Raw genomic sequence first — 27,253 nt, forward strand, 5'->3', positions numbered from 1 at the left:
TCTCGCTTCTCTAACTCTCCTTTGTATCCCTTCTCTCTCCCCCCTGAAGACTCCATTCCAGGTGTGGACAGTTCTGAATTCAGGTGAGATAGATGAGTTGGGGGAGGGGATACCCACAAATGGGCATCTGAATCTAGATATCCAGTGACAGAGAAGGTCCTCGTAACTGATACTGAAATGAAGTAAACGAAGGCAGCTAAGAATTTTATAAAAGTAAGTTTATTCTACCCACATTAGTGGCAATGAAAACTGGGGGAACCAAGTCCGAGGAGAGAAGAGCCGCAGCTGGGGTGATAGGTATATTTTTGCACAGAATAGAATATCTCACTTCTCCGAAGACACACCAATGACCAATGAGCTGGTGAGCAGATTTTCATCATCTCTGATCCGAAGGGAAATGCACTCCAAATGCAGGGGCCTCACGCCTCACACCAAGGAGAGTTGCTCTTAGCAAAGAGAAGAAACAAGTGTGGGCCAAAACGTGGAGAAAAGAGAATTTTTTTCCCCTAATTTCTGTTAGAACACCATGACTTACCAAGTGGCTCCTAAGAGTCATTTCAGGCATTGAATATTCAAACACCAACCCCATTACTAGTGTGACTTTTCCTTCATCAGTATCCCCACCCCACCCACCACCCTAGCCTACTCCCACTCCCTTGCAGGTATGAACAAGTTTATTAAGTGCTGAGTATTCCAACAAAAAGGCAAATGGAATGATTGAAACTTAGAGCAATGAAGAGTCCATTTGTTGGGCCCGGAGAGATAGCACAGCGGCGTTTGCCTTGCAAGCAGCCGATCCAGGACCAAAGGTGGTTGGTTCGAATCCCGGTGTCCCATATGGTCCCCCGTGCCTGCCAGGAGCTATTTCTGAGCAGGAGCTATTTCTGAGCAGACAGCCAGGAGTAGCCCCTGAGCACCGCCGGGTGTGGCCCAAAAACCAAAAAAAAAAAAAAAAAGAGTCCATTTGTTGGATTGTTCTATTTCTCTAGGGTATAACTAAATTCAGTGTCTAAGGATGTCCTGGGCTCTGGTTGGCGCTAGTTGAGTCTTCTGTGGTACTAATTAGGCTCACTGAGCTTGGTAAATTCCTATGGAACTTTCCCATCAGATTCTCTAATCCTATTGGACTGACACTACTATAAAATATTGAGGTGCCAAGTTACCTCATGCGGTAGTGTGGTCCAGGATTTATAGTTTGAAAGCAAATTTGGTGGCTTGGCAAATTGGTAAGTTAAGCCACAGAGCTGAGGTATTTTTTTTTTTTTAGAGCTGAGGTATTTCTGCTGGAGGATTTAGGGGATGGCAGCGGGCTGCTATAGTTCATGAAGAAAGGGGGATCTGGTTGCCTTCATTCTAAGAAGGTCACAGAGGGATCAGCCAAGACCAGACTACCTGGGAAGTATAGGCAGTCATTATTTTAAAAGAGAATCTTGGAATTCCTGTTTGTGGGAGTGTTGGCCGGTGCAGTCTCTCTAAAAATGGCATAGACAAATTCTATACCACATGATCTAACTCTTCTGCATCTGGTGCCAAATACAGAACTGCTCAGAGAGTTTTGCACCTGTATATTCACTGCAGCATTTCTTTTCAACTGCCAACATTTGGAATTAGTCCCAGTGCCCGTTGGTGGAGAAACAGATAAGGAAGACATGGTCTATATGCCACAGACAACTCAGCTCTTAAGAAAAAAATGGGAGTGTACTTTTTTATGACTGAAATCCAATGACAAACATGTTTGTAACTATGGTGCTTAAATAAATATATTCATAAACAAAAAAATAAAAAGTCAAATAAATTATTTTGGAAGAATATGTGGAAGATTTTGCCATCTGGAACTGTCTAGAGCAGTGGTCCTCAAACATTTTACACAGGGGGCCAGTTCACTGTTCCTCAGACTATTGGAGGGCTGGACTATAGTAAAAACACAAACTATGGACAAATTCCTATGCACACTGCATATATCTTATTTTGAAGTGAAGAAACAAAATGAGAAAAAATATAATATGTGGCCCACGGGCTATAGTTTGAGGACCACTAGTCTAGAGTGCTCTATGCCAAGAGAAATAAAGCAGAAGAAAAACAATATGTACTGGGTTAGAGAAATAGTTCAGTGGAGAGGGTCCTTGCCTTGCATGTGGTCGACCAGGGTTCAATCTTTGACATCCCATAAGGGTCCCAAGCATCATCAGGGGTAATTCCTGAGAGCAGAGTCAGGAGTAACTCCGGAACACTGCCAGATGTGGCCCCCACCCCCCAAAAAAGCCAACAAAACACAAATTGTTTTTTTGTTTGTTTGTTTTTTGGAGGCTACACCCAATTATATTCAGGGTTTACTCCTGGTTCTGTGCTCAGACATTACTCCTGGCAGGCGGGGAGGACCAGATGGGATTCCAGAGATGGAACTTGGGTCAACCACAACACCCTCCTTACTGTGCTATTGCTCTGGCCCCCCAAAACACAAATTCTTTCATAGAGAACAGACTGGTGGCTGTAATTTGGGAACCATATTGAGTGAAACCTGTAAACATATGAATAAAGGTGCTGGAGCCATTAGCATTGAGGGTGAGGCATTTTGCCTTGTACACAGTCAACCAGGATTCGATTCCTGGCATCCCATTAGGTTTCCAAAGCAGTAAAATTCATAAATAATTCCTGAGCACTGAGTCAGGAGTAACCCCTATGCACCACTGGGTGTGGCCACAAAAAAAAAAAGGCGTGATGGAAACTGGACTTTAGCCGGTGCTCATATTGTGGCGCATGATTCAAAACAGAACATCATGCCCCTAAAATGCCTATCATGTTACAAAACAGTGTAACCTCAATAAATGAGTTTAGAATTTCTTTATGGTGGGGCCCACATCTGGTGGAAGGGTCACACCACACATGGGAAGACCATATTCAACACTGGGTTTTGAGCCAGGGTTGAGACAATATTGCAAGCAAGACAAGTACCTTGGGTCCCAAGAAGCAGATCGAAATATTATCAATGTTTAACTGAGTGGTATGGTTAAGCGGGGTTTTCTTCCCTTTTTCTTGGTGAAGGGATCACACCCAGCAGTGCTCAGGGCTTTACTTCTGGCTCTGTATTCAGGGATTACACCTGGCAGGGCTCAGGGGACCCTGTGAGGTGCCAGGGGGTCAAACATGGGCTAGCCACATACAACAAGCACCCTGCCCACTGTCCTGTCCTATTGCTTAAACTCTTTTCTTTCTTTTAGCTTATCTTTCTGCTATTATTAGAATTTCTACTACTATTAGAATTCCCAGCACATATGCTATCAAGAAAACAACTGTGTTTGCCATAGAAACCCAGGAAAAGTTAATGATTCTTTTGTATCAGCCTTTGCTCCTGTCCTTTGCTGGGAGAGAATTCCGGCCAGCCGCTTTCTCTTAACCGGAACAGAAGGCAAAAGCAGCTACAAATAATTCGCGAGTGTTAAGCTCTTTTGTGAACACCTAGAAAATTAATCCGTAGAAGTTAATAATAAAAGCTCAAGCTGAATTCCTGTCAAGAGGTTTATTGAGAGAATAAGCAAAGCTTTTATAGCCTGTTTCAGTGGGAGGAGCAAAAACACAGGATTGAAACTTAAACCAATCAGATTTGTACAGGTACAACGATTTTTAACCAATGGGAGCAGACACATTTTGATGGCGGGAAGGATAAGGAGAAACCTGGCAGGATGGGGGGAGGGGAAGCAAATCCTTAATAGATTCTAACAGTTTAAACCTTACAAAAATCTATTTATGACTATGCTTGAGAGCAGTTACAAAAACAGATTCCATGGAAAGATTAAGGAACCTAGTTAAGCCAGGTTCTCTGTGGTGAGCTAAGTTTATTTGCAGGGTTCTTTTGGCTCAGGGCTATGCAAACTTTTGGCTTGAATCAGGCAGCGGTGAAAAATCCATACAAAGTTCCTTTAAACATGTGGGTACTCGGTCGCCCACATCTCCCCCTGTTTAGTATACAATATGGAAGGGACAGATGTGCCTCGGTGGACTGGCCACACTGGGTGAAGAGGTGTGGGGCTTCCAGTCACCGCATCTGCTACCCTTGAGTCAGTCGTTTCCAAAGCTTGGCAAGGCGCGAGCGCACAGATTGAGGTCTATGCGCCAGCTCCTCGATTACTTCAAACTTAAGTGGTGGAGAGTTGGCAGGAGGGGAGATGTCAGGCGTCAGCTGGTCTTCTGAGGTGCATAGCTGTTGGTATAAAACTTTTGAGTCCTTTCTGGTTGCTTCACCCACTTGATTTTTCACGAAGGTGGTGAGTTTGCGAAAAGCCCAAGGACCAAAAGAAACTAGCAACATGAAGCCAATGAAGGGTCCCAAAAAAGCTGGGAGCACTGTAGTTATCCATGGAGTGGTAGAAAACCAATTTTTGTACCAGCTCTCACTCTGCTCTAAATCTTTTTGTTTATTTACTAAATCATCCTCTATACGTTGAATGCTGTCTCTAAGTAAACCTGTTTCATCCTTAAAAACACAACATTCTTCTTTAGGAGCTACACAGATTCCCCCTTTCTTCAAAAAAAAGGAAACCAAATTAAACCATGGTGGTTTTGCTGCACTATTTTTGCTAGGGATTTAACAATGTGCTTTAAGTGTTGTAAACTTAGTTTAAGTTTGGAAACATTATTAACAACAGTTATACTTAAGGCATTGACAGATTTTAGAGTATGAATTAATGAATAAATTATTGTGCCAGCACCAATAATACCCAGGCCCATTAATAAGGCAAGGGTAAGAGCAGTAGCTGGCTGTTTCCTGCGGAGGGAGAGAGACAGAGTTATTTTTAAGGGGTAATAAATTAGTTTCAGGTGTAACAGTTAATTTAGGCATTAAAACAACTAAAACACAGTAGTTTTAGGACTGAAAAAACAAATGTGAAACAATGTGGGGAGATAAACCAGTAGAACAGGCAAGAAACGTTAAATTGGGGGCAATCATGAACTGAAAGGAGGAATTAATGACAAGAATTTGATTACAATTTTCAATATTGGGTACCAAAAGGCAAAGTCCAAGTTTTACCACCTGTTACAAGGTGATGCTGAAGTGAGGCTTGGGGCTGGATCGCAGAGCGAAGGGGTTAGAGACAGGCAGGGGGTTACCAAAGCAGAAGGGCGGTTGAGATGAATAGCAGATAGGCTGGGTCAGTGATGGTGGAGGCGTTGACCATTTGTAGGATGAGGTTCGAGGTGAATAGCAGGTACCGAAGGCGTCTGCGTTTGGACGGAGGGCGGAAGCGTTGATTATGACAAGGATGAGCTGAGAAGAGGAGGGGGGTCCCGAGGACAGCATGGGCTGGAAGGGTGGGGAAGCCGGCAGAGTTTTGAAGAGCCGAGGGTATGGGAGAGGTTGAGCTGACATTGCCAAGGGAGTTGGCTATGTTTTCGGCACCATTGTAGAAGGAGAAGGGAAGGAACTAGAGGTGTTGTCATTGTCTTGCAAGGAAGAGTGAAGTGAAGCAAACAAATTAATGAAGCCTTGGTTTGAAGGGGGTGGTTGGTGGCAGCCAGGCAGAGTACCATTCAGCATTGTGAAAGGTGGAGTCAGTCAGCAACAGGTTTGCAGGGATGGTAGCCAGCAGGAGAGGTGGCAGGCTGTTTTGAAGTGAATGAAGAGAGGACTGCAGGAGGCTAAGGAAACTGCTTGGCAGGAGGCAAAAATGGTTATTTTTGAATGCCACTGGAATGCCTTATGACTACTGTTGGACTTTAGCACACAAAAAAAAATTTTATAATTAATGATAGCCAATTGTTTAAAAACCTTTAAACTGAACTTAAATGATTTCTTTTAAACTTTTTAGTTATTATTTTAAAGCTAGATGCTTCTTTTTGTAGCCACATTTGGCCTTATTGTATTGGCCTTAACTATACATAGCAGAAAAACTGGGGATTGCAAAGTTCAAAAATTCTCCAGGAAAAAGTTATTCCTGATGGCCATTTGAGAAATTTTTGAGGTTTACCATCCCCTATCTTTTTTGCCATGCTGATAGAACAAAGCTAGCTTAGCACAGGATTTTTAGCATGATTTCACAGTTTATAGATGACTAGACTAAGCTAGGTAAAAAATTAATTGAAATTTTAAAAATGGATAAGACTATAAAAATTGTATTTATAGAAATGCAAAAACAACAAATAGACAGACAGAACAAACAAGAAACACAACATTGTGGCCACTTTCACTGATAACACGCACACCTGAACAAAAGGATTGAATGAAAACTTGCATTAGAAAAATGGACAAGCGCTTTTAAAGTATTTAGCCGGCATATTTGTGAGAGAAAAGAAGAAGGAAAAAAAATTATTTTAATGTAGCTGGAATGGAACTGCTGAAAATAAATTTTAAGGTTGGCTTTAACACAAAACATTTTTTAAAACAATTTAAATTTGAAGTTTAAAACATGAAGTAAAATGTTAGCAGTTAAAAAAAATTTTTTTTTTTTTTTTTTTTTTTTTTTTTTTTTTTTTTTTTTTTTGTTAAGTGACATGGTTAGGGGAGCGCTGAAGAAGGAGTTTCCACGCTGAAGTATATTATTTGCTGAAAATGAACAGGTTTGTTATAAATTGGTTTCACAGTAGAATAGTAAGACAGCTGTAATAAAGTGTTAAAATTTTTATGATTAAAGACGAGAGCATGAACTATGATTATTAAAGGTATAAAAAACTGACTTTAAAAAACAACTGTTTGTACTTTGAAGATTTTAAGTGAATAATTTGTAAAAATTATATACCAAATTAACAAGATGTGTAGACATTATAAAATATAGTTAAAGACATTTGATGCATTTTTACACCTAGAACTGAAGACCAAAATTATTTTTAGTACTTGTGAATTTGCTTATAAAATTTAGGTACCTTTATAATGCTAATTAACAATATTATTTTAAAAAAGGCTAACCAGAACATGAACAGAGACAATTTAAGATTAAACTTGGAGAATGCAAAATTATTTGTACTTACCTTTGAGTTTAAATTTAAGCTTGAAATTGAGAAAAGGGATAAGGCTACTTAAGGTTTAAGTTTTTTAAATGGCAATGCTATTTTGCTATATTTATTATGCATTTAAAAGAACTTAGGCTTAGTTTAGAGTTTTGGAATGTTTACACACTATTGTTAAGGAAAGCTGACCAACTTATTTTGCTTACTTGTATTATTTTAGTTGTTAAAAAATTAACTTTATAAACATGTGCAGTAATTTTAACAAAGGAGTTTTGCTCTTTTTTCAATGCAGAGGTAAGAAAGACACCTGTGTTATATTTACAAATTATTCCTTAAAAACAAAGTTAAAAATGTTACAAAATGTTATTTGACTATTAGATTTGAATAGCAGACATGGAGAGGAAAGAGCAATTAAAAAGACAAAATATAAGAAATATTTAAATGCAGATTAAGGAGCCTAAGCTACTAAAAAATGCCCATGACATGAACTATTTTACAAACTTTATATACTTTTAAGATTAAAAATAATTTTTAATAGAAATATAAGATTTAAACTTTAATACTTGTGTGTTTGTTTAAGTTTTAAAACACGAAAAGGTTTTTTATTTACTGATAATTTGTTATTACAAGTAACTGAATTATGACCTTGCTTTAAAATTTTTGAGAGGCATGAACAAAGGGTGTTTATTGCTGTTAGTTGCTTTTTTTTTTTTTTTCTAGAGAATTTTTTTTTTTTTTTTTTTTTTTTTTTTTTTTATGTTTTGCACCTTAGCTACACAGAAACCTACAGTTTTTAAAACAGGTACAAAGTATACCACATATACGCCACCTTTGCATAGGTTAAATAACTTATTATGACATTTTTTAACACATATAAGACTTTTTAATTTCACCAACTGTGGCCTTTATCTTTAGAAAAACATTTTAACTTAGGCATTTCGACTTAGGAGAAAGGAAAGCTTGTAAGGGATGGAAGGAGGAGGGGGGAGGACCGTTCTGCTCGCTTAAATCTTTGAAGCAGCCTGAAGTTTTTGTAGGCAACGGCCACTGGCTAACCCAGACAGGTGTGTTTGAACACCAGGTAATTTATTTTGCTTGGGGGTAGGTTAAAAAGCCGGAAAAGCGTGTGAATAGCCTAATTTTAGGCGTTCAGGAATGGGGGCGGGCTAGAACCGGCCACAGCTTCTAGCTCGCCGGCATTCTGCCCCGCGGGGGGCTGTGGGGGGTGCAGGCATAGAGAAGGGAGTGGCAGCGGGAGTTAGTAGAAGTTGGTTGCTGTGACACAGACCTGGAGAGTGACTCAGGCACAGAGTTGCTGACAAGCTGGGATTTGGAAAATGTGTGTTGTTTTTATAAGAGTTTAGAGACTGGGATATTTGCCCGCCCGCCGGCTGGCTAGAGATTAACAGCGCGGGGGAAAAAAAAAAGCGGCGAAATTTTGGCCCGCCCGCCGGCTAGAGCTGTTCAGGGAAAAAGGCGGCGGTTTTAACAGGATTAGCACAGAGGTTGAAGCAGCAGAAGTGAAGATAAAGGGTTAAAGGAGGGAGGGAACTGAGAGATTTAAAGCGACAGGAACCTGAAAACTAGATTTTTGGTAAACATCATAAACAAAACATTAAGAAATTACAAATATATTTTTTGGTAACTTCTATGTGCCTGCGTTTTAATGCAGACTGAATATTAAGCACTGAATTTGGCTTCTGTGCTTGAGGGGGGCTGCCCATAAAAAAGCACAGGAGTCCCAAAGCCAATTGCGGGACGATAGGTCGGCACAAAAATAAATGTGTGCACACATAAGAAAGGCTGACTTACGCAGCGTCACTCCGGATGGGAGTTTACCCGACGTCTTACCACGTTAGCTCCTGGATTCGCCTGCCTCCAGCCGACGGGATGATCACATAGGATTCAAAACACACACGTGGGGCGCCATTTTGTATCAGCCTTTGCTCCTGTCCTTTGCTGGGAGAGAATTCCGGCCAGCCGCTTTCTCTTAACCGGAACAGAAGGCAAAAGCAGCTACAAATAATTCGCGAGTGTTAAGCTCTTTTGTGAACACCTAGAAAATTAATCCGTAGAAGTTAATAATAAAAGCTCAAGCTGAATTCCTGTCAAGAGGTTTATTGAGAGAATAAGCAAAGCTTTTATAGCCTGTTTCAGTGGGAGGAGCAAAAACACAGGATTGAAACTTAAACCAATCAGATTTGTACAGGTACAACGATTTTTAACCAATGGGAGCAGACACATTTTGATGGCGGGAAGGATAAGGAGAAACCTGGCAGGATGGGGGGAGGGGAAGCAAATCCTTAATAGATTCTAACAGTTTAAACCTTACAAAAATCTATTTATGACTATGCTTGAGAGCAGTTACAAAAACAGATTCCATGGAAAGATTAAGGAACCTAGTTAAGCCAGGTTCTCTGTGGTGAGCTAAGTTTATTTGCAGGGTTCTTTTGGCTCAGGGCTATGCAAACTTTTGGCTTGAATCAGGCAGCGGTGAAAAATCCATACAAAGTTCCTTTAAACATGTGGGTACTCGGTCGCCCACAATTCTCAAATTGGAATTCTCTGACTCCTTCTAGCCCAACCCAGTCAGCCCCTCCTGGTTTCACTGGGATGTACACAGCGCTCATAAAGGCGCCTGCCTGGCATGGGGTACATCCCTGTCACTGCATATGGCCCCCCGAACACTACCAGAACAGAGCCAGGAACAGCTTGGATCAAACCAGTAAAAGCAAGGTTACCTCCTTCTGTCCACAATGCTTGAGAATACTTTGGGGTTCGTGGGGAAAACTAGTGTAATAGTACAATAGGGAAGGTGTTTGCCTTGCACACAGCTTACCCAGGTTCAATCCTCAGCATCCCATATGGTCCTCAGAGCCCTCCAGGAGAGATTCTTGAGCACAGAGCCAGGAGTAAGAGCTGGGCACTGCCAGGTGTGGCCCAAAAAACTGGGGGGGGGGGAGAGAGAGAGAGAAAGAGAGAGAGGGAGAGAGAGAGAGAGAGAAGAGAGAGAGAGAGAGAGAGAGAGAGAGAGAGAGAGAGAGAGAGAGAGAGAGAGAGAGAGAGAGAGAGAGAGAGAGAGAGAGAGAGAGAGAGAATCCTTGGGTTAGGCAGTGGAGAAAGCACTTCCAGTCACAATGTCTGGAGAAGCCTCAGTGTTGACACCACCCCTTCCTAGCACTGCCCCCCCATTTCTGTTTGTAACCTACTAGAGGGGTCCAGTGGGAGCTCCCAAAGGGTGGGGGTACCTAAAGGGTGCTATCCATAGGGTGTCCCAAGCCCTACCAGAAGTGACCACTGAGCACAAAGCCAAGAGTCAGCACTGAACACCATCAGGTGTGGCTCCCCAGCCCCCTAAAAATGCTTCAAAAGAGTAGGACAGTCAAAAGAATCTAAGTGGGGTGCTTAGGAGAGAGAGAGAGAGAGATCATAGGTGGTTATTAACAGTTCTGATTCTTCCTAGTTTCCCAATGAGCTATGAATTATCCAGTTATCTCTTATGGTTTTATGAGTTCCCGTTCTAAGGCCTTTGCTTCTCCTCACTGTTGTTTCCCCACTGGCCCAGCCTCTGAGCACCTCCACGCCCCATCCTGGAATCACCCTGACCAAAGGCGTGACTAACCCTTCCAGCCACTGCCGCAGTCCTGAGTGGTTGTGAGATGAGTAAGGTTTATGGTTTTGCATAAATAGCGCTGCAGTGAGGCACTTGCCTCGCACGCAATTGACTCGGGTTTGATCCCCGGCACCACATAAAACTCTCCGGAGCCCACCAGGAATGGGCTCTGAGCATTACTCCTGAGCCAGGAGTAAGCCTTGAGTGCTGCCGAGTATGACTCAAGAAACAGAAAAAGAAAATGAATATTCTTACCTGTTCCCATGGATCACCACCACACTGGGTTCAGCCGTCGTGAGCTGTACCAAGCAAGAGAGCCTGGATATTCAAGGAGCATCCATTGCCCCCATATGTCATCCAGCATATGTGTCCACAGGAGCAATTGCTTCAGGGTTGTGTCACCATCTTCCCGGGCCACAGGAGGGGGTACAGCCCCATCTCTGAGGGGTCTGAAGACGTTCACTCTTTCAGTGCCTCATGGGCAGGGCTCCGGGTGAGGGGATTTAAAAGATGTTCACGAGCGTGTGTTTTTTTTTTTCTTCCAGTGTTCAAGCAGTTGAAATGGACAGTGGGGCCCCTGAACTCTCCACAGGTCCTGTCAGACGGGCACTCAACTGTTCCAGGGTGATGCAAGGCATATGTTGGAATCAAAACTCCGGCCTTCGTGCTGCCAAACTTGAGATGGCTCCAGAGTGGCTATGGCCAGAACATGCTTCCATGTTCATCGGAAAGACATGAAAATCCCCCTTCTTCAGAGAAAGGAGGACGAGAGCTCCAGGCTCCTCCAAAACTGGCCAAAGCAGATTCTAGATTCGATCCACTGACTTGGAGGAATCCATCCAAGTTGCTTCTGGCTGGCCAGGGCTTACATCTATCTATTTGCAATATCTGATTGATTGACCCTCAAAGGAGAGTCAGATCTCGAGGTAAACAGGCAATGGGTTCCCCATCTTTGCTGGGAGAGGGGAGAGTCTCCCTGCCAGACACCAGGATGATCATGGCCACATGTGAACTGGCCAAAGAATTCAGCCCAGTCAGAAGCAAATCATACAGGTTTATTAGGGCACACTCGGGCGTGGACAGGTCTCAGGAGAGACACAATTGTCCCTGGCAGGCAGTGGCACGGTTTTTTTGAGAAGGGAGAACCCCGAGGTCTAGAGCAGGTTTCTGGTAGTTGGGACCCACTGAATTGGGCCGAGAGAATCCACAAGACAATCTCTTTGGATATGATATGAGCGGATGATCAGGGTCCATGGAATGAGTGAGGGGGCTGGGGGGATCAGCTGAGAGGGTCCCCAAAAGACAATCTAATTGGGTCATTTTCTAGCTGTACTGCAGTCCCTGCCCCCTTAGAAATATGTTAATGGGGCCCGGAGAGATAGCACAGCGGTGTTTGCCTTGCAAGCAGCCGATCCAGGACCTAAGGTGGTTGGTTCAAATCCTGGTGTCCCATATGGTCCCCCGTGCCTGCCAGGAGCTATTTCTGAGCAGACAGCCAGGAGTAACCCCTGAGCACCACAGGGTGTGGCCCCCCAAAAAAAATATGTTAATGGGGGCAGAGGCCCTTTAGGTAACTGAAAAGGGGAGGTTGGGAAGGGGTGGGAAGGAATAATGGAGAGGGAGGCTGAGAGAGTTCCCCACACACACACTTCAAGGCCCTTCTCCCCTCTTCTTTGGCACCCAGGGAATCCCACAGCCCACCCACAGGGAGACAGGGTCTTTGGTTGGGAAAGGGAAAGGGGTGTGCTCAGAAGAGGGCTGGGGTAATGAGTCAGAAGGTGACTCATCTAGCTAGGAATAGAAAACCATAGGAGACAGGATTGAGGTCAGGATGAGGAATGAGGGGTGAGGGTGAGGGGGTCAGGAGTGAAGGGTGAAGGTGCAAGGATGGGGAAGGAGAGGCACAGGACTTGGGTATCGAGGGAACTGGGAATTAATGAGGTGGGTCCAGCAGAGAAAGATTTAAGGAGGAAGTCATGAAAAAAAAGAGGAGGAGGTGTTTTGGGGTACATGCAGGGAAAGTAGGACTGGGAAGGAGATAGGCTGGGGAACAGGGGAGCTGGCCAGGGCCACAGCAGGTTGAGTGGAGATAGGAAGGTTAGGAAGGTGGACTGGGACAGAACTGACAGGCTTTGGGGGGGGGGGGGTAAGAAAGTCCACACAGGAAGCAGCTCAGTCTGAAATGAGGTGGGTCCCAGGTGGGTCACTCGGAGTGGGGACAGGATTTGGCAGGAGGAAGCAGAGAAGCTGAGATGGGGACCCCTGGCCCGTCTGCAGCTCACAGCCAGGAGGACACAGTCTCAGGTCTCTCGATGTGAACCTGCCACAGTAGACAGGGGTGAAACAGTAAGACAGGGCTCCAAGTTCAGGTCCTGTCACCACCACCACCACCCCTTAGGAGACCAGAGGGTGTGGGACCTCACCACCTGCGCCCTCTCACCTTTGCATTGGGGTCCACTGAGTTCAGGTTCACCTGGAAGTTCTCCTCTTTGACTAGAGGGAGGAGAAGGAAAGGGGAGATGGTAGGAAAGAGCCATCTAGGGGGTCAGGGAGGACATCAAGGGGAGCCGGGACCCCTACCCCTGGCACTCGCCCCTTAGGGTCCCTTAGGGGACACACCCATTCCTAGAGGACAGTCTCCTTCCCCCCATAGGACACATCCCTTCCAGGGGGACAGTCCCCTTGGGGGGGGGGGTCTTACTTCGCTCATCCTCGAAGCCCAGGTTGGTAAAGGTCCCCACGGAGTTCTCATCGCAGACGTCAAACCAACTCGAGTTGTAGTCCTCAGGGCTGTGTTGGGTACCCCGTGATCAGACAGGACCACCGCAAGGGGGACACCTTAGCCACCTCCTCATGCCCCTCATTGCCTTTTCACCCTTGTGCTCACCGGCCTTCGTCCATGCGGCCCCTGCGCCTCCGTCGCACCACGTAGTAGCTCACCGCTGCCCCCAGCAGCAGCAGCAACACGGCTCCGGCCCCGGCCAGGCCCCCAACCAGGGACCTCCAGGGCACGGCCACCTCGCAGTATGGGCCCGAGTACCAGTGCGAGGGGGTGGAGAAGCAGCTGGAGGAGGGAACACAGGTCACCGACCCTCCGCACCCCAAGGTGCATGGCACGGTGGGCAAGAGGGACCGGTGTCTTCCTTGGCCTGGGGCGGGGCTACACAAGGGTGGGCGGGGTCTGGTGGCAGGGCGGGGTCTATTATGGGGCGTGGCCTATAGGCGGGGTGGGGCATCCTGGGGCGGAACTACACGTCGGTGGGGCGGGGCCTGAGGATGGGTGTGTGGAGCTTCATGCTGATTGGACGATGGGGCTCCCCTGGTGAGTGGGCGGGTCCCTGGAGAGGCTCCTCCCACCCTGGGCTAGGCCTCACCGGCAAATGGGCCCACTCTTCTCCAGGACGCACTGGCCGAAGTTGCAGTTGACAGTGTTGGGCAAACCCGAGGTACAGTTGGTCACACAGCGAAGCTTGCCGCCCTCGGCTAGTGGGTAATACAAGTCCTCGTAGCCCTTGGGAGCGACGCTGCGACACAGCGCTGTGGAGGGGATAGGGGTTTGCAGAGAAAACAAACGTCCTTCCCTTACTCAGGGACCTGGTTCTTAAGTGAAGAAGGCCCACCTCCTAGGGTTAGGGTTAGGGTTAGGCTTTGGGGAGCGTAGCGCCCTCTTCTGGAGGGTGCTCAGAAGGAAGGGCCAGAGAGGGGGTCCTGCCTGAGCCATATTTGTCTCCCCCTTCCCAAGCCTTCTTCTCCCGGACTCAGATACTTCACAACCACTCAGGTGGGCCTCCGAGGTGGGAGGGATCAGAGCTCCTGGGGGCCCAATCCCCTCACCTTTATAATCCGGCGGCGTGAACTCTTTATCTTCCACTTTGACGGAGTTACTATTAAAGCACAGGGCTGGAGGGAACACAGTTGAAGTTGAGATTGTCAGGGGTTCAGGGCCACGAAAACAGAGTAGGTGCGGAGAGAAGTGTGGAGATGTCCCCAAAAGCCCTCTTCATCTCCCCGCCACCCCCCCCCCCCCGCAAAAATAACCTGAGGCCTTCCTGGAGGCCTAGCAGAACTCTCAGGACTCTCCAAACAATCCCCAGTTCTGGCTAAGGGCCCGCTTCCCATCTCCCCACCTGCCAGCTGTGCCACAGGCCTGGATGTGAGTTCTGGGGGCCTGGACCATAAGAGGAACAGAAATAGGCGGGGCCAGGTGGGGACTCACATTCGTTGTTCTGGCAGCTGTCAGTGTTGTTGCTGACAGTCACTAGCGTCTCTTTCAGTGAGGTCTTCATTTCGTTGTATTTTTCATTCAGGTCGGTGCTAAAGGGCAGCTTTAGCAGGACAATATAGTCCACCACGATGCTGCCTGCACTAAAATTCAAGGACATTAGGGCCATAGGTTATGGAAAGAGCACTCCCAGGACTGACCACAAGTGCCCTGGAGCCAGTGGAGGGTCAGATGAGGGGATCAGAGGGGGTGAATTGGGACCCTAGACACATAATCAGAAGGACTTGTCAGCAGCCCTGGCTCTCAAGGAAGGCAGGACAAGATATGATGGACATTGTCAACATCAAGCCCAAGAGCAGCCCAAAGCAGTGTCTGGATCCCAGGGCTCCCCCTGGCCTCACACGCTGTCTTTTGGCCTATCCCAGGCCTTCTGTCTCCTTCCAATGCCTGGGGTGGCCTCTCCCTGAGAGATTGTTCCAGAAGGTGATGGAGAGACACTGAGGGCCAATGTCCTGGATCCCCCTTAATGGAGTCTGGTGGTCCCCAATGCAAGAATGACTTCTCTGGCCTTTCATCACACCCATGCTGGCCTGCCCCTTCCACTGCACAGGGCCCGATGAGCACCCCTACCTCAGAGACCGGATCTCCACGCCATTATACTCGGGAACATTCTTGTAAATCTCCTTCATCTGAAAACACCAAGATGCCCTGGACTCATGGCCAAACTCCCTCCTCCCCAGGAGACCCCAAACTTCACTCTAGGGGGCACTTAAGAAATCCTCCACTCCCTCACCTGTTTCTCGAAGGATGTGCTGAAGTCTTTATAGGCCTTGGAAGTGTTGTCTTTGAGTTCTTCAGAGAAGTTCTGCTTCACAGACACCTCCATCACCACTTCGGTTTCCACCTCATCTGCACACGGCACAGCAACTCTCTTCTCCCACTGTCCTCTGCCACCCACCCATGGCCCCTGCATTCCCACTCCCTGTTCCCCGAGGACCCACAGAACAGCAGAAGGGACAGAGATTGAGTGGATTGAGTTGTCTGCATGTAGGAGAAGCCTGGAAGTTGGGGTTCAAGCTGGCATGCATCTGTCCCAGTGGACTCAGTGTAATGCCACTCTAAAATTCTATTCACTCCTGCTCCAGTGGGAGTCAGTGTGATACCCCCTAAACATGCCATGAGGTCCCCTGAACTTATGGAAGATAGGAAATCCCATCAAGGGTGGAGGAATCAAGGGCAGTTATGGATGACAAAGTGGGGGTAACAATAGAATAAATGATAATTTGGAGTCATAGGGATAGCAGGGAGGGATTTGCCTTGCAATTGGCTAACCCAGGTTCGATTCAGGGAACCCTTATTTGGTCTCCCAAGCTGCCAGGAATGATCCCTGAGTGCAGAACCAGGAGTAAGCTCTGAGCACCTCCGAGAGTGGCCCAAAAACAAAAAAATAAAACAAACATGGGACTGGAGAGATAGCACAGCAGTAGGGCATTTGCCTTGCATGCAGCTAATCCAGAACAGAAGTGGTTCGAATCCCAGCATCCCATATGGTCCCCCATGCCTGCCAGGAGCGATATCTGAGTGCAGAGCCAGGAGTAACCTCTGAGTGCTGCTGGGTGTGATCCAAAAACCAATAAAATAAAATAAAATAAAATAAAATAAACAAAAAATAATAATGAGGATCTTTTCCAACAGAAGAGGAAAAGATGTCAGGGGTCATAGGTGGGGGGTCAAGATGCCCAGTGGCTGACTCTGAAAGTGGAGACTGCAGCCCTTGGGGCAGGGAATATAAAAGTTTCCAGAAAGAGTGAAGAAAGACCAGAGTGCTAGCAGAACAGGGAGGGCTTTTGTTTTGCACGAGACCAACCCAAGTCTTGGAATCCCATAGGGTTTCCTGAGCAACACCAGGAATTATTTCTTAGTGCAGAGTCAGGAATTACCCCTGAACCTAGTCAGTATGCCCCCCTCAAAAGAAAAAAAAAGGCATAAAGTAAAGAAATGATGTCTTGCCTAGAACCCGGAGACAGGATGCAAGTCTGGAAAACTAGGCTCCAGCCATCACTGGGAAGCTATAGGCCTGGTCTTAGTGGCCAAGTGAGGAAGACTGGTTCCCAGGGTAATGAGAAAGTGACCCAGCCTGGAACTTCAAGGAGGCACCACCCTCACCCTACCACCCACCTCAGCCAGAAGGGCAAGAAGCATTGAAGTGGGACCAGGGCCTGAAGGCAGAGGGGAGAGGGACCCTATAAGAGCATGGAGCTGCCAGCATCATCCACAGAGTAAGAGCACCAAGGCCCCCTAAACTTACCCACTACCATTTCCTCCTTGGCCAGCTCACAGTGGGTACCGTAGAAGGAACTGGGACACTGGCATTTTTTTCCATGCCACTGACCCTCGTTTTCACACCGATTCACCATCAGCTCGCAGTGGTCCCCGGAGAATCCAGGGGGACAGAGACAGCTCCCCTGCTTCCAGGTGCCACCATTCTCACATTTGCCTGAGATATGCAGTCACAGAAAACAGGTGATGAACAAGCTACCTAAAAAGGTGGGGGACATGTCCCGGGATGTGGAAAGTGTGGACAAAGAGATCCCCAAGACCCACCTGGGGTGGTGGTCGGAGTAGTGGTGGTGGTGGTGGTCGTCGTTGGAGTAGTGGTGGTGGTGGTCGGAGTAGTGGTGGTGGTGGTCATCGTTGGAGTAGTGGTGGTGGTGGTCGTAGTAGTGGTGGTGGTGGTCGGAGTAGTGATGGTGGTGGTGGTAGGTGGACTGGGTGTGGTAGAGGGAGCAGAAGTGGCCCTGGTGGTCATAGAGGTCAGAATGGACACGGGGACCGTGGGGGTGGAAGTGATGTTGGGATCCACTTCGATACAGACAGTGGTAGGAGCAGTGGGGACAATGGTCACAGAAATGGACTCTGGACAGGGGGTGGTAGAAAAAATAGTGGCAAAAGGGGTCATACTAGTCTTGGTGAGGCTGGAGGTCAGGGAGGTCTCAAAGAAGGTGGTTTTGGAAGTAACAGAAGAGCTATAGTCAACACTGCTACTAGAGCTAACAGTGGTGATGGAGGTAGGTGAGAAGACAGAGCCAGGGGAGGACACAGTGGAGGTGACAAGGGTAGAAGAAGCAGAAGAGGAAATGATGGTACTGAAAGGTGTGGTGATGGCACTAGAACTCGTGGTCAGGGGAAGGGAGGTGGGGGTGGCAGAGGTGGCACTGGTGGCAGGGGAGGGGATTTTGGGTGTTGTGGTTAGAGATTCAGGGCTAGTACTCAACACAGTAGTGTGGGTTGTGGAGATGGCGGGGGGATGGGTGGTGGCAATAGTGGGGATTGAGCCAGAAGGGGTCTTGGTGGTGGTCTTGGTGCTGATATTAGGAGTAGCTGTGGCAAGAGTAATACTAGTGGATACAACTGTGCGAGTTGGGGTATTTGTTGTAAGGCTACTAGTAGGTGATTTGGTGGGAAGTTTGGTGCTGGTTGGTATCAGGCTTGTTGGAGTTGCCATGGTGCTTTGAATGGGAGTGGTTAAAGGAGTAGACAAGATGGTTGATCCTGTTGTGGGAGTTAGGGTGACTGTAACAGTGTTTGTGGAGGGGCTCGATGCAATTGTGGTAGTGGGTGTTGTGGTGGGAGTCTCAGAGTTGGTTGTGGTCTGGCTTGTATTAATCGTCGTGCTAGCTGTGGAAGTTGTTGGGGCTGTGGTTGTGGTGGTAGATTGAGATGTGCTCATTTGGCTAGTTTCTGCAGTGGTAGTTGTGGCACTTGTGGTGGGTGATGAGGTGAGAGTCTTGGTATTGGTTGTAGCCAGGCTTGTTGGAGTGACCACAGTGGTTAGAGTGGGAGTGGTTGTAAGAATAGATATGGTGGTGGATTCAGTTGTGGGCGTTGGAGTGGTCATAGAAGTAGTTGTTGAGGAGCTGGATGTGATTGTGGTGGTGAGTTTCGTGGTGGGAGTCTCCGTGCTGGTTGTGATCTGGCTTGTACTAACCGAGGTGCTGGCAGTGGGAGTGGTTGACATTGGGGTTGTGGTGGTAGATTGAGGTATGCTTGTTTGACTAGTTGTTGCAGTTATAGTGGTAGAACTCATGCTGTGCGATGAGGTGGGCATCTCTATGCTGGTTGTGGCCTGGCTTGTACTAACCATGGTGCTTACAGTGGGAGTGGTGGAAGTTAGAGTTGGGGTGATAGATGGAGGAGTGCTTGTTTTGCTTGTTGTTGCAGTTATAGTTGTATCACTAATGGTGGAGGATGAAGTGGGAGTCTCTGTGCTGGTTGTGGTCTGGCCTGTACTAACCATAGTGCTGGCAGTTGGCGAATGTGAGATTGTGGTGGAGAATTGAGCTGTGGAGGTATGGCTAGTTGTTGAAGTGGTAGTTGCAGCACTTGTAGTGGGTGATAAGGTGGGAGTCTTGGTGCTGGTAGTAGTCAAGATTGTTGGAGTGACAGTGGTGCTATGTGAAGGAGTGGTTACAGGAGTAGACAAGGTTGTGGATCCCTTTGTCGGTGTTGATGTGGTTGTAGAAGAAGTTGTTGAGGTGCTAGATGCGATTGTGGTGGTGGGTGTCATGGTGGGAGTCACTGTGCTAATAGTTGTCTGGCTTGTACTAACCATAGTGCTGGTGGTAGAAGTCGTTGAAGTTGGGGTTGTGGTGAATTGGGGTGTGCTCATTTGGCTAGTTTCTGCAGTAGTTGTTGCGGCACTTGTGGGTGATGTGGGAGTCCCGTTGCTGGTTGTTGTCAGGCTTGTTGCAGTGATAGTGCTGCTTTGTATGGGAGTGGTTGTAGATTCAGACAAGGTGCTAGATACAGTTGTGGGTGTTGGTGTGGCTGTAGAAGAGGTTGTTGAGAGGCTGGGTGAGATTGTGGTTATGGTGGTCATGGTGGGAGTCTCAGGGATGGTGGTGGTCTCACTTGTCATTACTATGCTGCTGGCACTGGAAGTAGTTGGGGTTGTGGTGGAAGACTGAGGTGTGGAAGTTTGGATAGTTGTTGCAGTGGTAGTTGCAGTACTCGTAGTGGGTTCACTTGTTGGGGTTGGTGTGGTTGTAGGAGTAGTTGATGAGGGATTGGTTGTGCTTGTGACAGAGGGAGTTACTGTTCTCGTTGTGGTCTCGCTTGTCATCGATGTGGTGCTGGCACTGAAAGTAGTTGGGGTTGTGGTGGAGGACTGAGTTGTAGAAGTTTGGCTGGTTGTTGCAATGGTAGTTGCAGCACTCGTGGTGGATTCACCTGTTGAGGTTGGTGTGGTTGTAGAAGTCGTTGATGAGGGACTAGTTGTTCTTGTGACAGAGGGAGTTACTGTGCTTGTTGTGGTCTCGCTTGTCATCGATGTGGTGCTGGCACTGGAAGTAGTTGGGGTAGTGATGGAAGAATGAGGAGTGGAAGTTTGGCTAGTTGTTGCAGTGGTAGTAGCGGTACTCGTGGTGGGTTCACTTGTTGGGGTTGGTGTGGTTGTAGAAGTCGTTGATGAGGGACTGGTTGTGCTTGTGACAAAGGGAGTTACTGTGCTTGTTGTGGTCTCGCTTGTCATCGATGTGGTGCTGGCACTGGAAGTAGTTGGGGTAGTGATGGAAGACTGAGGTGTGGAAGTTTGGCTAGTTGTTGCAGTGGTAGTTGCAGCACTCATGGTGGATTCACCTGTTGTTGGAGTTGGTGTGGTTGTAGAAGCGGATGTTGAAGGGCTGGATGTGATTTTGGTTGTGCTTGTTGTCGTGGGAGTATCAGTGATGGTGGTGGTCTCACTTGTCATTACTGTGGTGCTGGCACTGGATGTAGTTGAGGTTGTGGTGGAGGACTGAGGTATGGAAGTTTGGATAGTTGTTGCAGTGGTAGTTGCGGTACTCGTGGTGGGCTCACTTGTTGGGGTTGGTGTGGTTGTAGGAGTAGTTGATGAGGGATTGGTTGTGCTTGTGACAGAGGGAGTTACTGTGCTTGTTGTGGTCTCACTTGTCATCGATGTGGTGCTGGCACTGGAAGTAGTTGGGGTAGTGATGGAAGACTGAGGTGTGGAAGTTTGGCTAGTTGTTGCAGTGGTAGTTGCAGCACTCGTGGTGGATTCACCTGTTGTTGGGGTTGGTGTGGTTGTAGAAGTCGTTGATGAGGGACTAGTTGTGCTTGTGACAGAGGGAGTTACTGTGCTCGTTGTGGTCTCGCTTGTCATCGATGTGGTGCTGGCACTGGAAGAAGTTGGGGTTGTGGTGGATGACTGAGGTATAGAAGTTTGACTGGTTGTTGCAATGGTAGTTGCAGCACTCGTGGTGGATTCACCTGTTGTTAGGGTTGGTGTGGTTGTAAAAGTAGTTGATGAGGGATTAGTTGTGCTTGTGACAAAGGGAGTTACTGTGCTCGTTGTGGTCTCACTTGTCATTGATGTGGTGCTGGCACTGGAAGTAGTTGGGGTTGTGGTGGAGGACTGAGATGTGGAAGTTTGGCTAGTTGTTGCAGTGGTAGTTGCAGTACTCGTGGTGGGTTCACTTGTTGGGGTTGGTGTGGTTGTAGGAGTAGTTGATGAGGGACTAGTTGTGCTTGTGACAGAGGGAGTTACTGTGCTCGTTGTGGTCTCGCTTGTCATCGATGTGGTGCTGGCACTGGAAGTAGTTGGTGTAGTGATGGAAGACTGAGGTGTGGAAGTTTGGCTAGTTGTTGCAGTGGTAGTTGCAGCACTCATGGTGGATTCACCTGTTGTTGGAGTTGGTGTGGTTGTAGAAGCGGTTATTGAAGGGCTGGATGTGATTTTGGTCGTGGTTGTTGTCGTGGGAGTATCAGTGATGGTGGTGGTCCCACTTGTCGTTACTGTGGTGCTGGCACTGGATGTAGTTGAGGTTGTGGAGGAGGACTGAGGTATGGAAGTTTGGCTAATTGTTGCAGTGGTAGTTGCGGTACTCGTGGTGGGTTCACTTGTTGGGGTTGGTGTGGTTGTAGAAGTCATTGATGAGGGACTAGTTGTGCTTGTAACAGAGGGAGTTACTGTGCTCGTTGTGGTCTCACTTGTCATCGATGTGGTGCTGGCACTGGAAGTAGTTGGGGTAGTGATGGAAGACTGAGATGTGGAAGTTTGGCTAGTTGTTGCAGTGGTAGTTGCAGCACTCATGGTGGATTCACCTGTTGTTGGAGTTGGTGTGGTTGTAGAAGCAGATGTTGAAGGGCTGGATGTGATTTTGGTTGTGCTTGTTGTCGTGGGAGTATCAGTGATGGTGGTGGTCTCACTTGTCATTACTGTGGTGCTGGCACTGGATGTAGTTGAGGTTGTGGTGGAGGACTGAGGTATGGAAGTTTGGATAGTTGTTGCAGTGGTAGTTGCGGTACTCGTGGTGGGTTCACTTGTTGGGGTTGGTGTGGTTGTAGGAGTAGTTGATGAGGGATTGGTTGTGCTTGTGACAGAGGGAGTTACTGTGCTTGTTGTGGTCTCACTTGTCATCGATGTGGTGCTGGCACTGGAAGTAGTTGGGGTAGTGATGGAAGACTGAGGTGTGGAAGTTTGGCTAATTGTTGCAGTGGTAGTTGCAGCACTCGTGGTGGATTCACCTGTTGTTGGGGTTGGTGTGGTTGTAGAAGTCGTTGATGAGGGACTAGTTGTGCTTGTGACAGAGGGCGTTACTGTGCTCGTTGTGGTCTCGCTTGTCATCGATGTGGTGCTGGCACTGGAAGAAGTTGGGGTTGTGGTGGATGACTGAGGTATAGAAGTTTGACTGGTTGTTGCAATGGTAGTTGCAGCACTCGTGGTGGATTCACCTGTTGTTAGGGTTGGTGTGGTTGTAAAAGTAGTTGATGAGGGATTAGTTGTGCTTGTGACAAAGGGAGTTACTGTGCTCGTTGTGGTCTCACTTGTCATTGATGTGGTGCTGGCACTGGAAGTAGTTGGGGTTGTGGTGGAGGACTGAGATGTGGAAGTTTGGCTAGTTGTTGCAGTGGTAGTTGCAGTACTCGTGGTGGGTTCACTTGTTGGGGTTGGTGTGGTTGTAGGAGTAGTTGATGAGGGACTAGTTGTGCTTGTGACAGAGGGAGTTACTGTGCTCGTTGTGGTCTCGCTTGTCATCGATGTGGTGCTGGCACTGGAAGTAGTTGGTGTAGTGATGGAAGACTGAGGTGTGGAAGTTTGGCTAGTTGTTGCAGTGGTAGTTGCAGCACTCATGGTGGATTCACCTGTTGTTGGAGTTGGTGTGGTTGTAGAAGCGGTTATTGAAGGGCTGGATGTGATTTTGGTCGTGGTTGTTGTCGTGGGAGTATCAGTGATGGTGGTGGTCCCACTTGTCGTTACTGTGGTGCTGGCACTGGATGTAGTTGAGGTTGTGGAGGAGGACTGAGGTATGGAAGTTTGGCTAGTTGTTGCAGTGGTAGTTGCGGTACTCGTGGTGGGTTCACTTGTTGGGGTTGGTGTGGTTGTAGAAGTCATTGATGAGGGACTAGTTGTGCTTGTAACAGAGGGAGTTACTGTGCTCGTTGTGGTCTCACTTGTCATCGATGTGGTGCTGGCACTGGAAGTAGTTGGGGTAGTGATGGAAGACTGAGATGTGGAAGTTTGGCTAGTTGTTGCAGTGGTAGTTGCAGTACTCGTGGTGGGTTCACTTGTTGGGGTTGGTGTGGTTGTAGAAGTCACTGATGAGGGTCTAGTTGTTCTTGTGACAGAGGGAGTTACTGTGCTCGTTGTGGTCTCGCTTGTCATCGATGTGGTGCTGGCACTGGAAGTAGTTGGTGTAGTGATGGAAGACTGAGGTGTGAAAGTTTGGCTAGTTGTTGCAGTGGTAGTTGCAGCACTCATGGTGGATTCACCTGTTGTTGGAGTTGGTGTGGTTGTAGAAGCGGTTATTGAAGGGCTGGATATGATTTTGGTCGTGGTTGTTGTCGTGGGAGTATCAGTGATGGTGGTGGTCCCACTTGTCGTTACTGTGGTGCTGGCACTGGATGTAGTTGAGGTTGTGGAGGAGGACTGAGGTATGGAAGTTTGGCTAATTGTTGCAGTGGTAGTTGCGGTACTCGTGGTGGGTTCACTTGTTGGGGTTGGTGTGGTTGTAGAAGTCATTGATGAGGGACTAGTTGTGCCTGTAACAGAGGGAGTTACTGTGCTCGTTGTGGTCTCACTTGTCATCGATGTGGTGCTGGCACTGGAAGTAGTTGGGGTAGTGATGGAAGACTGAGATGTGGAAGTTTGGCTAGTTGTTGCAGTGGTAGTTGCAGTACTCATGGTGGGTTCACTTGTTGGGGTTGGTGTGGTTGTAGAAGTCACTGATGAGGGACTAGTTGTGCTTGTGACAGAGGGAGTTACTGTGCTCATTGTGGTCTCGCTTGTCATCGATATGGTGCTGGCACTGGAAGTAGTTGAGGTTGTGCTGGAGGACTGAGGTATGGAAGTTTGGCTAGTTGTTGCAGTGGTAGTTGCAGTACTCGTGGTGGGTTCACTTGTTGGGGTTGGTGTGGTTGTAGGAGTAGTTGATGAGGGACTAGTTGTGCTTGTGACAGAGGGAGTTACTGTGCTCGTTGTGGTCTCGCTTGTCATCGATGTGGTGCTGGCACTGGAAGTAGTTGGTGTAGTGATGGAAGACTGAGGTGTGGAAGTTTGGCTAGTTGTTGCAGTGGTAGTTGCAGCACTCATGGTGGATTCACCTGTTGTTGGAGTTGGTGTGGTTGTAGAAGCGGTTATTGAAGGGCTGGATGTGATTTTGGTCGTGGTTGTTGTCGTGGGAGTATCAGTGATGGTGGTGGTCCCACTTGTCGTTACTGTGGTGCTGGCACTGGATGTAGTTGAGGTTGTGGAGGAGGACTGAGGTATGGAAGTTTGGCTAGTTGTTGCAGTGGTAGTTGCGGTACTCGTGGTGGGTTCACTTGTTGGGGTTGGTGTGGTTGTAGAAGTCATTGATGAGGGACTAGTTGTGCTTGTAACAGAGGGAGTTACTGTGCTCGTTGTGGTCTCACTTGTCATCGATGTGGTGCTGGCACTGGAAGTAGTTGGGGTAGTGATGGAAGACTGAGGTGTGGAAGTTTGGCTAGTTGTTGCAGTGGTAGTTGCAGCACTCGTGGTGGATTCACCTGTTGTTGGGGTTGGTGTGGTTGTAGAAGTCGTTAATGAGGGACTAGTTGTGCTTGTGACAGAGGGAGTTACTGTACTCGTTGTGGTCTCACTTGTCATCGATGTGGTGCTGGCACTGGACGTAGTGGGGGTTGTGGTGGAGGACTGAGATGTGGAAGTTTGGCTAGTTGTTGCAGTGGTAGTTGCAGCACTTGTGGTGGATTCACCTGTTGTTGGAGTTGGTGTGGTTGTAGAAGCGGTTATTGAAGGGCTGGATGTGATTTTGGTCGTGGTTGTTGTCGTGGGAGTATCAGTGATGGTGGTGGTCCCACTTGTCGTTACTGTGGTGCTGGCACTGGATGTAGTTGAGGTTGTGGAGGAGGACTGAGGTATGGAAGTTTGGCTAGTTGTTGCAGTGGTAGTTGCGGTACTCGTGGTGGGTTCACTTGTTGGGGTTGGTGTGGTTGTAGAAGTCATTGATGAGGGACTAGTTGTGCTTGTAACAGAGGGAGTTACTGTGCTCGTTGTGGTCTCACTTGTCATCGATGTGGTGCTGGCACTGGAAGTAGTTGGGGTAGTGATGGAAGACTGAGGTGTGGAAGTTTGGCTAGTTGTTGCAGTGGTAGTTGCAGCACTCGTGGTGGATTCACCTGTTGTTGGGGTTGGTGTGGTTGTAGAAGTCGTTAATGAGGGACTAGTTGTGCTTGTGACAGAGGGAGTTACTGTGCTCGTTGTGGTCTCACTTGTCATCGATGTGGTGCTGGCACTGGACGTAGTGGGGGTTGTGGTGGAGGACTGAGATGTGGAAGTTTGGCTAGTTGTTGCAGTGGTAGTTGCAGCACTCGTGGTGGATTCACCTGTTGTTGGAGTTGGTGTGGTTGTAGAAGTCATTGATGAGGGACTGGTTGTGCTTGTGATGAAGGGAGTTACTGTGCTCATTGTGGTCTCACTTGTCATTGATGTGGTGCTGCCACTGGAAGCAGTTGGGGTAGTGATGGAAGACTGAGGTGTGGAAGTTTGGCTAGTTGTTGCAGTGGTAGTTGCAGCACTCGTGGTGGGTTCACTTGTTGGGGTTGGTGTGATTTTAGAGGTAGTTGGTGAGGGACTGGTTGTGCTTGTGATGCTGGAAGTCTCTGTGCTTGATGTGGTCTGACTTATAGTAACCGTGGAACTAGCACTGGTAGTAGATGAGGTTGTAGTAGAGAACTGAGGTGTGGATATTTGGCTAGTTGTTTCACTGGTAGTTGTGGCACTTGTGGTGTGTGATAAGGTGGGAGTCTCGGTTCTGATGGTCTGGCTTGTTGGAGTGACAGTGGTGCTATGTGTAGGAGTGGTTGTAGGAGTAGACAAGGTAGTAGATTCAGTTGTGGGGGTAGTTATGGTTGTAGAAGTGGTTGTTGAGGGGCTGGATGTGATTGTGGTCATAGTTGTTGTTGTGGGAGTCTCAAGGATGGTGGTGGTCTCACTTGTCATTACTGTGGTGCTGGCACTGGAAGTAGTTGGGGTAGTGGTGGAGGACTGAGGTGTGGAAGTTTGGCTAGTTGTTGCGATTGTCGGTGAGGCACTCATTGTGGATGATGATGTGGGCGTCTCGGTGGTGGTTGTTGTCAGGCTTGTTGAAGTGACAGTGGTGCTATGTGTTGGAGTGGTTGTAGGATTTGACAAGGTGGTAGATTCACTTGTGGAGGTTGTTGTGGTTGTAGAAAGAATTGTTGACAGGCTGGATGTTATTATGCTGGTGGCTGTTGTAGTAGGAGTCTCAGTACTGGTTGTGGTCTGGCCTGTACTAACCATAGTACTGGTGTTGGGAGTAGTTGATGTTGTGATTGTGCTGGAGGGTTGTGGTGTGCTCATATGGTTAGTTGTTGCCGTGGTGGTTGTGGCACTCATGGTGGGTGATGAGGTGAGAGTCTCGGCAGTACTTGTGGTCAAGCTTGTTGAAGTGATTGTGGTGCTATGTGTGGGAGTGGTTGTAGAAGTAGACAAGGTGGTGGATTCACTTGTGGGGGTTGATGTGGTTGTAGAAGTAGTTGGTGAGGGTCTGGATGTTATTATGGTGGTGATTGTGCTGATTGTGGTAAGGCTAGTACTAATTGTGGCACTTGTTGTGGATATGGTTGGCATTGTGGATTGAGATGTTGAAGTTGGTTTAGAAGTTGTGATTGTGGTTGTGGGACTCATGGTTGGTGATGAGTTGGTTATTGTTGGGTTTGTTGGAGTAACCTTGGTACTTTGATTTGGAGTGGTTGTAGGTTTATTCAAGGTGGTGGTTTCAGTTGGGGGGGTCGGTGTGGTTGTTGCAGTGGTTGTTGTGCTGACTTCAGTGGTGGTAGTGGCTGTTGAGGCTGTAATCTCAGAGCTGATTGTAGTCTGGTATGTTGTTTTGGCTGTGCTGCTTTCAGTTGGATTGGTTGTAGCATTCGTAATAGTGGTGGATTCAGTTGTAGGTTCTGTGTTGGTGGTGGCCGTGGTTGTG

General features: G+C 47.7%; 3 protein-coding genes and 1 long non-coding RNA gene across 4 annotated transcripts; all 4 read right to left on the bottom strand.

Moving 5' to 3' along the window:
• Window positions 1-13,045: 13,045 nt before the first annotated feature.
• On the bottom strand, window positions 13,046-14,838 carry MUC3A (mucin 3A, cell surface associated). Its single transcript, XM_049788172.1, has 6 exons — window positions 14,769-14,838; window positions 14,387-14,452; window positions 13,927-14,089; window positions 13,440-13,616; window positions 13,254-13,342; window positions 13,046-13,089 (listed from the first exon to the last, which is right to left on the bottom strand). The coding sequence occupies exons 1-6, from the start codon at window positions 14,836-14,838 to the stop codon at window positions 13,046-13,048; spliced, it is 609 nt and encodes a 202-aa protein (XP_049644129.1).
• A 21-nt stretch (window positions 14,839-14,859) lies between these two features.
• Window positions 14,860-15,616, bottom strand: LOC126029609 (uncharacterized). The gene is made up of 3 exons (XR_007503027.1): window positions 15,568-15,616; window positions 15,405-15,463; window positions 14,860-14,917 (listed from the first exon to the last, which is right to left on the bottom strand). It is a non-coding gene; the product is annotated as an uncharacterized LOC126029609 (long non-coding RNA).
• A 1,303-nt stretch (window positions 15,617-16,919) lies between these two features.
• On the bottom strand, window positions 16,920-19,896 carry LOC126029947 (mucin-3B-like). Its single transcript, XM_049788173.1, has 3 exons — window positions 18,537-19,896; window positions 17,083-17,271; window positions 16,920-16,993 (listed from the first exon to the last, which is right to left on the bottom strand). Exons 1-3 carry the CDS (start codon window positions 19,894-19,896, stop codon window positions 16,920-16,922), a joined length of 1,623 nt encoding a protein of 540 aa, XP_049644130.1.
• Window positions 19,897-22,180: 2,284 nt separating this feature from the next.
• Window positions 22,181-26,838, bottom strand: LOC126029948 (mucin-5AC-like). Its single transcript, XM_049788174.1, has 10 exons — window positions 25,868-26,838; window positions 25,110-25,249; window positions 24,891-25,004; window positions 23,833-24,797; window positions 23,659-23,719; window positions 23,410-23,481; window positions 23,226-23,277; window positions 22,506-23,092; window positions 22,372-22,443; window positions 22,181-22,236 (listed from the first exon to the last, which is right to left on the bottom strand). The coding sequence occupies exons 1-10, from the start codon at window positions 26,665-26,667 to the stop codon at window positions 22,181-22,183; spliced, it is 2,919 nt and encodes a 972-aa protein (XP_049644131.1). The 5' UTR covers window positions 26,668-26,838.
• Window positions 26,839-27,253: the final 415 nt, after the last annotated feature.

This window comes from Suncus etruscus, chromosome 15, assembly GCF_024139225.1.
Source record: "Suncus etruscus isolate mSunEtr1 chromosome 15, mSunEtr1.pri.cur, whole genome shotgun sequence".
NCBI lineage: Eukaryota > Metazoa > Chordata > Mammalia > Eulipotyphla > Soricidae > Suncus > Suncus etruscus.